At 44.6% G+C, this 10,107-nt stretch overlaps 1 protein-coding gene across 2 annotated transcripts in view; it reads right to left on the bottom strand.

Annotated features, from left to right (window-relative positions):
• Nucleotides 1-5,268, bottom strand: part of adcy1a (adenylate cyclase 1a) — a 41,214-nt gene extending 35,946 nt beyond the window's left edge. The window contains exons 1-2 of one of the 2 annotated variants that reach the window (XM_020601937.1): nt 2,051-5,268; nt 333-482 (exon numbers count right to left, since the gene is read on the bottom strand). In XM_020601937.1, coding sequence (XP_020457593.1) covers nt 333-482; nt 2,051-2,665 — 765 coding nt within the window. In that variant the 5' untranslated portion in view covers nt 2,666-5,268. The remainder of the gene's footprint in view (nt 1-332; nt 483-2,050) is intronic. The other variant, XM_020601938.1, reaches the window with a different exon arrangement.
• Between the last annotated feature and the right edge of the window lie 4,839 nt (nt 5,269-10,107).

The following is a 10,107-nucleotide window of genomic DNA, read 5'->3' as shown; positions in this document are numbered from 1 at the left end:
GCGTATTAAAGTTGCCTGATTGTTTGTTAGTTAAATTGCTCCATGTAGGTGTGCGCAGAGGGGGTGGAATGTGTGGCGTTGGTGCGTGTGCCACAGTAATTGTTCTTTCCTTAAATAGCTGCTGTCATAGTTACTGTGTGCCTGTGGGCAGGTTGTTAGAATACACTGGCACCTGAAACCTTTAAAAACACACAAAAAAACTTCTCAAGAGGCTGTGAAGATTTCATGAACATAGGAGAGGAGGTGAATCATGTGGCTGCATGTCATCCTCGTTTTTGTTCTTTTCTGTTTACCTGTGTGTCTTTGTGTGTATGTCCAGATTCACACCTCACCTGCTTCTCATTCTCATCCTCCAGTCGCAGCCTCTCCTCGATGCAGTTGCGGGCTTGCAGGAAGACTTTCCTCTGGGTGCGCTCAGTGAGGATCCTTACAAACACCCCTGACAAGTTGACACTGATGAACAGCACCGCATTGGCCACCAGCTGCACACAAACAAGAACATACATGCCAAACATACATACTGTATCTGCAGGTGAGCCTGACACACAAACGCTTGTGTGTGTGTTTGTGTGTGCAGCTGTACATGCTGGTTATGTTAGACTTAACCATCTTTGATTAATCCATAGGCTGGATCGCAGGGCTGACATCAAGGTCAATGCATGAATTACAACATGATCTGCAGACATGAGTCAAAGGACAAAAGCACTACTGTACAGCAGAATGGCCACAGACAAAATGCGTTACTGATTAGTGATCAGAGACTATCGATCCTGCTGGACACTTAATTTAGAGGATGAACTGTGGCCAGACTGTGTCAGAGGTCAGAGGTGAAAGTTCAGAGATGGACTCTTGCACAGCCTGATGGATGATGCCATAGTGCGATGAGCAAAACACAGCCTCATGAACAACACAGAGCTTCGCTCCAGTTCGTACTTTAACAAATAAGCAAAAAGAAAAGACTTCCAGGATCAGTGCATTTTGTTCCCAAACTACTGTGTTGTGACACGACACAAATCTTTTTCTCATCTTTGCCATTTTTCAATTAGCTACTATGTAATTTTACCTCAAAGTGAAATAGAACAGGATTCCTGGCTGATGATGGGTCACAAGTAGACACTCCTGTAGTTCATTACTACCAGTCAATTAACTGTGTGATATTATTCTGAAGCCCGTTTTACTATCACAGGTGTTTTTGTGTTTTATAACACTGGTTACCAACCTGGGGTCTAGAACCCCCAAGAGGCTGCGTGTGAGTAGTTGTGAGTAAACAGAACTGAAAAGCAGAATAAACATATGTTTCTGCAAGAAAAGATTCCCTGTTTTGCTTGAAGGTAATTTTCTTAAGGTCCCTAAAAGCCAAATAAAACAGTCTGAGAAGGAGAACTGGGTCTTTGGTTTAACTGGTCACCACCAGTGACATTTGCAAACTGTGAAAATAGGTTCCAAGTAGACATGGCTTCATCTTAAGTGATCATAGGTCAAAAGGTTGTGAAGCACATTGTAGTAAAGATTGAGACGCTGTAGAACCAGATTTAATGAAATGTTTGATAAAAACATCTTAAATACTGAAATGATTATTCTACCAAACATGTGGGCACAAGGACTAGTCCAGTATCAACATTAGCTTGCGCGTGAGGCTCTGCAGAGATCCTCTCCACCTATTTCAGCACCAGCAGCTGGGCAGCTCCTCCTCTGCTTCATTACACTGGTGCACAAAAGTGAAACTTTCTGCAGTTTCCAGTTTTACAACTATGGTAACCTGGAGCCAGAATCGATCACTGAGGTTGTTTTAACAGTTTCTTCTCCAGTGAAAGTCGGATAAGTAAACATGCTGCCTCTCAGCATCATTTTACATTCATATTGTAGAGTTGCTTCACAGCCCAGCTGGCCCAGTGAAACTACAGTTTTCTATACTGGAGCTGCTGCTCAGGGGTACCTGTTGAGTGAAAGGGCGACTCAAGCTGCAGTCTCCTTGATATGATGATGGCTTTAATGAAAAACATGACTGCTATCTAAGGCAGGCTGGCAGGGATGCGGGTGCAGCACTTACCGGTCTCCACAGCTTCTGTTTCCTTCCCGTGACTGAAGTCGCTATGACAATGAAGTGGGATGCAGCCAGCATCACCCCGAACAGCACCGCCAGCAGCGTCCGCACGGGCAGCAGCACGTACGCCACGAGGGTGACCAGCATGAGCTGCCACACGCCTTGCTCTGGGGCAGCGGCGCTCACCAGGTCCGACGTGCCAAGCGCCAGAGGAAACGGGCAGCAGAGCAGCGAAAAGGTGAAACTGAACAGCAGGGCCAGCTTCGCGATTTGCTGCAGCTGCGTCACATGCAGGTATTTGACGTTTGTGACGATGAACAGAGACAGGAACACCACGCAGTGCACCGGGTAGGAGCCCTTGGACAAGGTGAGACGCGGGCTGGACAGCAGCTCCACCAGGGACAGCGACGACGCAGCCACGATGAGCACCGCAAGCGCTTTGAGGGTGGCGGTTTGCTCCAGCTTCAGGTTGTAGCTCTGAAAGAGAGTCTCCAGTTCGTGGCTGTTGAATTCGTCCTCGCAGGCGATGGCGCCCAGGGGTGCACCTGCCGGGCAGTGACCCTTCCTCCGCCGGGTCTTGACTCTTTCGAATGGCACCTCCTCCATGTTCCGGCCATTCATGAAGCGGAGATGGCGCACGACCCCTCAACTTTTTGGTTCCTCTCCTCTTTTCGGGAATCGAACCAACACCCTCTCCCAGATCATGCGTCCTGGATGTCCGAGCGTTGGGCTCGGTGTCAGAGAGGGGACAGTGGCAAAAAGATGAGACAACAGAGCACCACACGCGCTCTATCCACAGGTTGAGATTGTGTTGGTGTGTCGTCAGAAAAGTAACCCGACCAATGTGCAGCACGCCTCTCTCTCCATCGCCCCCCACCCCCTCCCCGGACCACCTGCGGTGCCTCCTACAGGGTTACCGGTGATGCCGGGCTCCTACAGGAGCCACTCATCTCACAGGGAGGATCAAGCTTGCCTTTGTTGATAATCAAAACACCTCACCACGAGGCTTCAGCAAATAGCCCTTATAACAAAAATGATGTTATTATCTTTTCCGTGGGTCCTTTCCATGTTTCCCGCCTCAGAAAGGCACAGCTCACAAACAAATGCACACATACAGTAAATATTCTATTTTTAATTTGCGGCAGTGAAATGTCAGTGGTTGGGCGAAGACAGCAGCTAAACAACGCTGGTGATTTCCCCTCACAGTGTCTGCAGTCGGAGCTGATGTAGTTCCCAGCTAAAAATAGACCAGCTGCACCGGTGGATGGTCCAATATAGCAACAATTTGGTATTTCCTGCATCTTTCCCTCATAATTTTAGTCCAGAGTCAAGTCACTGAGAATTACCAGAAAAGAGAGGGATGGTAACAGTCGTACGGGGAGATGAAAATAGCGCACGCTTCCCGAATTAACAGTGAAATTGTAAGAATGATCACGTGCATCTTGAAATGCGGTGCACCCTTGTTACGGTCATTGTTGCATATTTTGCGCATGCATTTGTGCATATATTTGTATTAAGCTCCAGGTTATTTAATGTGGGTTTAATGAGTTTTAACATTAAATTGAAACACCCATGAGAATAAACGGGGTTGTTGCAGAATAAATACTGGCAGAATAAAGGCTTATCAGTGGGCAATTGGAAACGAAAAAGAAGTTGAAGTAGAATTCAAACTGACATGATAATAGATAGATAATTAAAGCTGTCTTCTGTAAGAATACGCCATATTGGAATTAAACGTGCAAATAACCATATTTACATATCAAAAGGGAGAAAATTTTGAGCTTGGTGTAAAATATGCAGATATAGTTTACAGCAGAGGTTTCCAGGAATTTATTTTGGTGCATGTAAGTAATACTGCAGATAAAATACCAACTTTGTTAAAACTAGATTTTGACAAAGAAAGGTGTTTGAGGACAGATGGGTTGGTTCTGATGTGTTTTAATAGTTAATAGCAAAGGACATACAGGGCTGTAAGTTGGAGTGAAATGTACAAAACAGTCCAAAGTCACTGCTTGTTCTTGCATAAATGCCTCCAGCAGTGATACCTCCTCCACACACTGTCTCCAGTCTTGGGACAGCCTCAGTTGTTTGATCAGACAGATGCCAAAAATAACAGGGGTTTAGTCTAAAATAGATGGAACTCATCTTTCAGGCACAAATTATGAAACCTCAGGAGACAAATGCAAGTGCTTTAGTGGCCTGAACGGTGACCTTGTCTTTTGTTGCACTTGTGCCTCAGATTGCTAAGATTTCTGTGGAAGACTCATCAATGAAGAAGTCTATGTGAAGCACTTTGGGTCCTCCTAACAAAAAGCGTGTGCACAGTCAATATCCAATATGGTCCAGCATGTTTTAAATCAAAAGCCTGCAGAGTCAAGATCACAACAGTAGGAATCTGATGGGAGACTTGTCCGGTGGTTCTGTTGACACAGTGAAGCTCACCTCTTTAAATGCTCATGGTGCTTTATTAATCGTGGATCAAAATGCATGTTTTATCTTGAAAAAGTGGTTTGACAAAACAGTCCTGACTCAAGGTTAGCTTGCTAACTTTTTCCAGAGCTTTCAACCATGTTACATGGTTTTCATCACTGGATCAAATGGTTTAATTTGTCCAAATACTATTTCTAAGGTCAAGAATGAACTTCTTTTGGAAGTGTGTTTTGAATATGTTATTTTAATGATTTTATAGTGGGTTCTGGGAGGCTAACATAAAATAAGCAAAGACTTTGTGTGAAGATGCCTAGTGCAGGTTTGGACCATGATTCATTTTCTCCCTCTGGATCTGAGGACAGAAACATCAACTGAGGCTTTAAAGCACCTCATGTCATGGTCCGCCCCTGACTTCCTGCCAGAGGCTCTTATTGTGAAAGGAACTTTTGGGTTTTCACCATCTCATTCCCTCCAGCTTCACTTCTGCCAATCAGCGACTGATGCCGCTCACCTGTTGCTCTTTATCTCCACCCTTCATCGCTTCTTCAACTGTTGGATTGTTGTTAGTGCTACCACTCCATTATTGTCAGTCTCCTGGGTCCTGCTTCTCCCCACTGACCTGCAGCCACACCTCTCTAGGCATGCCTGATCCTGTTGGTTTGCTGGAGCTAAATAGGGCTGGATCTGGTCAGTACTTTGCTAGGAGACTACTTGAGAACATCAAGTGCCGTAGGCTGAAGCTCCCTTTGCTAGTGAACTGAAATCTTTAATCATCTGCTCTGTTTCATTGGTGTCCACTGCTGTATCCTGATATTAAACTATTTAAAGTACTGTTCTGTCTCTGGCATCAGCATTTAGGTCCTCTCAATCACGTTCCCCATACCTCATGGAAAAAAATGCAGATTTCACTTCATCACAAATTTGTCTCAACCATTTTCCCTTGCTTAACTTTATTGTCCCTGCTGTTTAAGTTCTGATTTTGTTCTAATTGTTTTTCCCATATAAAACCCTCTGAGCTGCATTCAGTCTACATAAGCTGCTATATGAATACAGCAGTCCACGGTGCAGCACTTAAACTGCTGTAAGTTGTTTTGGAACATAAGTTGCAGCATTGTTTTACTGTCCCCAAATCTCACCTGTTCAGCAACTTGAAGCCATGAAGTGATACAGGCAGTGCACACACACTGGCTCAATTCCTCTCCTGAATTAAGTGACAGCTGCAGCGTTTTGGACCCCTCTTTCCTCCAAGCCCCCCATTGCCATGGCAACAGAGGCAGTAGGCCTAGCAGTTGTGACTGATGTGCTGCTGAGGTGTTTCCCAATCTGACACCCTGGTCCCTCTCTCCATCTTTTGTCTTGCTTATGTTGCTGCCTCTCTCCAACTCTCGTTCAGGTAGTTTGAGATGAGTGCTGCTGATGTGTTTGTATCTGTCTGCGCCCCAGTGACACTGCGCCCTGCCCTGTCGGCTCATTGTGCTCACTGACATTTCTCCAAATTGAGGCTCTGACATGAAGGACGGGGTGGTGCAGATGAAAGCTTCAGAGGTGACTGAACCACACAGACCTTCCCACAAACCGCTGCAAAAACACATAGCAGGTGGGTGGAAGAGAGTGCAGACATGTAGTGGAAGCTGTGTGTGATACAAGGATGTGTGTGTATATGTGTAGTGTGACTAAATTCATACATTTATAATAAAGTTTGAAAATGTCAGAGCGAGTCAAGCACCACCTCAAAGCAGGTGACCTTGAGATTGCAGCTTTGATTTGTCAGGTGCCCCCATAATCATTTCTTGTATGTGGACCTGGTGTGTGTATGTGATGGGGCCAGTTGGCAGGGAGACAGACAGATAAATGGGTGCTGAGCAGCCTGGGCTCTTCAGCACATTCATGAAGAGGAGCCCTCCACTGGGGCTGAGGAAGCTGCTGCTGCTGCAGTGTTGTTTACATTCATGAATAAATCCGCTTGCTGCCATTCATGCAAACACAATTAGTGACACGCTTTTCATGTGGAAGCCAGGAATAGATGAGCACGGATACCAGCTGTCTTTCAGAAATCCTGATATGTATTTATACAACCACTAAAGGACTTTGAACCACATTGTCCACATCACCATTCTGCAACACTAAACAGACATATGGTCACACTTTCACATGATGTAAACATGCTGAAATTGTGTAAAGCTGAAAACCTCTCTGACACTTTTATACCCACCCATCCATTATCTATACCGCTTAGTTCCGAATGGGGTCACAGGTGGGCTGGAGGCAATCCCAGCTGACATCGGGTGAGAGGCAGGGCACACCCTGGACAGGACGTCAGTCCACCGACACGCAGACAAATAACCACACACACACACACACACACACACACACACACACACACACACACACACCGACCTACCTACCTACAGTACCTACCTACGGGCAATTTAGAGTCACCAGTCAACCTAAGCTCAACGTCTTTGGACTGTGGGAGGAAGCCAGAGCACCCGGAGAGAACCCACGCAGACCCAGGGAGAACATGCAAACTCTGCACAGAAAGGCCACGAACCCGGAACCTTCTCGCTGTGAGGCAACAGCGCTAACCACCGTGCCACCCTGCTGCCCCCACTTTTATAATGTTGCTTTAATATTTTTATATTACAAAATAGCCAGCATCCATATGCACAAGGGGAAAAGAAAAGGATGAGAGACACAAAAAGAGTGTTGAGTAGTGGGCTGTGTGTTAAAGTGTGTGTGTGTGGGGGGGGCTCTTGGGTTGCATTGTGTGTAGGAGTGTTATTGAGAGATATTTTTAATTCTGTGTGTCAGCTCCTCTCATCTCCCTCAGCAAGAGATGTCGGAGGGAAGCTGAAAAACATTTCTAATGCAACAATCATCTAACTACACACTCATGCAAATGCACCAGTTGCATCTTTGAATCATAAAAAAAAGCACAAAATGGTCTGTGTTTTTTATGACTTTCCCTCAGAGCACTTGTGAGGGAATTTCACATAAGTATGATTCAAATATATTAATGCAATCCTGAATGGATACAGTTCCAGATGAATGAGGAGAATCTGTCTGTCAAGCCACAAAAACGCCAGTGTGGTAATGGCAGCGATAAAAGATTAAACACCCTAACAGTTCTTTGCTGTTTTTAAAAAGATATCAACAATTTATGGTGTTTAGTTGGAAAGAAAAAGAAGGCTTTAAATTCTCCTGACACCTCCAAGCCGCAGTGACTAAATAATACTTCACCATGAGGTAGATGATGACAATAATAATTCCCTGCAGAGCAGCCATCACCGACCTAATGGTTTTCTTCTATGCCACTGCTTTTAGGAGAAGCGTGGAAAGTCACTGCAGACCGCAAAGTGGGATTAGGCTCCTCCTGATGGAATACAGCTGCAGGATTTCTCTAAAGTAAAAGATAAGTGGATTTTGCCCACACTCATATTCTCAGTGAAGCTTATGAAAAAGCACAGTTGTCTTAATCACACGTCACAGAGCAGTGTGGATACTGTGGCCACCCACAGCATGAGAAGCACAGCGAATTCACTCTGGGCTCTTAATGTTCCGTCTCAGTTTGACTGTTCAGACATGACAGGTCGGCAGTATAAACTCCAGAAACATGTGTATATAATAAATGAGATCATATTATCAGCACAGCTTTGTAGCTGTTAAACACTTGGGAAGGATCTCAGAGGTGAGTCACAGGAAGATTATAACGCTTCCTTAATAATTCTGTAGAAATTTAGTATCTGAATGTTCCGACTGTTGACTGAAAAGCTAAACATTTACTTGAGGCTGCTGGGATGCAGATTACACTATGAAAACACAGCAGTTTATGTGTATGAAATAAAGTCAAAATGATGTGAAACTACTGACTTTAAACAGCACTCCCATTCATTTTGAGCTGATCTTCACCTGGAAAACAGCTTCAGGTAAAACAACCCATATTTACACTTCCTTGAGAAGTGGTTGTCTTGTGGCTGCACACATGCTGTCTCTGAAAGCAAAGGCAGAAGTAACACAACCTTGTTGTGGCGCCACCAAACCTGGTAGAGAGGAGATGACCATGCAAGTCTTCCAAAGGCTAAAAAACTTGGCCACGATCTCTCCTTAACCAGAACTAGGCATGTGCCCCTCTTGTATTACAATGATATTTGTGTCACTGTTAGTATCTGATCTTTTGGGAAGAAACAGCAACCTTTGAAAAACACGTCAAATAGTAAAATTTACTATTGTTATGAAGGACCTTCAAACTTCTTCAAACCATCTGGATAACAAAAATAGATGACTGCGAATTTTCATAGACATGTTGTGAAAATTAAATTGTCAGTTGGAATTTAAATCAATATTGCACCCTGCCCATGGGCCTCAAACCAAAAAGAGTGTAATGAAGGCTTTAACCCTCACAGTCCTGACGTTAACATGACATGAACATGTTTCTTTTGTCCGACCTGTTCTGTGAGTGTGGTTCAATAGTTTCATTATTTTCACATGAGAGAGTAGCAGGTGGCCAGTCTGATCAATGCAGGAGCCGGGCCAAGACACAGAGAAACCCTCGGTGACTGTGGTCTGGGTTTGACTTCACAATCAACCTGACACATCAAATATTCAGCAGTGGCTCACTGACACTCTAAAATCACTGGAAACAGAGAGCAGGGAAAACCGCAGGCACATAATCACATATACTCATTATCGCCGGGCTGTGTGTGTGTGTGTGCTTCACACTTAATACTGCCACTTATCCCCGACCGATTAGGGCTCCACACATCAAATATTAAAGCAGCACAGTGAATTATTGATCCCAATCAATGTCTGTAGATCAGAGTTGTCAGGGCGCAGAGGAGGAGCTGAATGAACGGCAGCACTGAGAAGCCCTAGATACACTGCAGCTGTACAGAGGTGCTGAAACATGACGATCATCAAAACAGCCCATGAGCATCAGGTTTACTTTATGTGGATTTTCCATAAAAATGCTCAAAGTGGAAGAAAGCTTTTCTGTTTTACCAATCACCAAAGTTGCCCACATTAAATAATGTATCTGAAAACCAGTTTTACGTGTTAAAGTCAAATAAAAATCAAGACTCACTGGTGGTGCGTGACCACTGATTGTATTTTTACACAATCGGTTTGACTTTTGTGGAGGCAAAACTTGTAACAAATAAAATTGTCTGCTCAAAGCTGAGTGATGTGATAAGTGAAGTTTCATCGCTTCACTCTGCCTGCTATGGCTAATCCAAACATGGCCAGAACATAGGTAGGTAGGTAGAACATGAGTGGAGGTCTTTAAAGAGCTAGATGCTAACCTCCTGTGCCAGGACCCTCCCTCTCACCTGTCACTCAAAGCAGCCAAGCCCTTAATTACGCCTAACTTTTAGCCTCAGTATAACTTATACAGGCAAGCCATATAAAAATTCACAGCTGTCATAGAAGAGGAAATTAGACATAGAGACCAAAGCTTTTTTTTTTTTTTTAGCATGGGAGCCTATGGGGATTGACTCCCATTTGGAGCCAGCCTCAATCAGCCATTCGAGGAGCTGCAGGTTTTAACATTTCTGTGTTGGCTTCATTTCTCACCCTTGGAGGCTGCTGCTTGGGCACAAAGCGAAATTCTCCCCCAAGCGAATCACTTTGCAAAGCAT

Source organism: Monopterus albus, unplaced genomic scaffold (genome assembly GCF_001952655.1).
Source record: "Monopterus albus unplaced genomic scaffold, M_albus_1.0 scaffold53.1, whole genome shotgun sequence".
NCBI classification, from domain to species: domain Eukaryota; kingdom Metazoa; phylum Chordata; class Actinopteri; order Synbranchiformes; family Synbranchidae; genus Monopterus; species Monopterus albus.
Note: the sequence above shows the minus strand (reverse complement) of the source record. Positions and strands in the feature narration are given on the sequence as shown.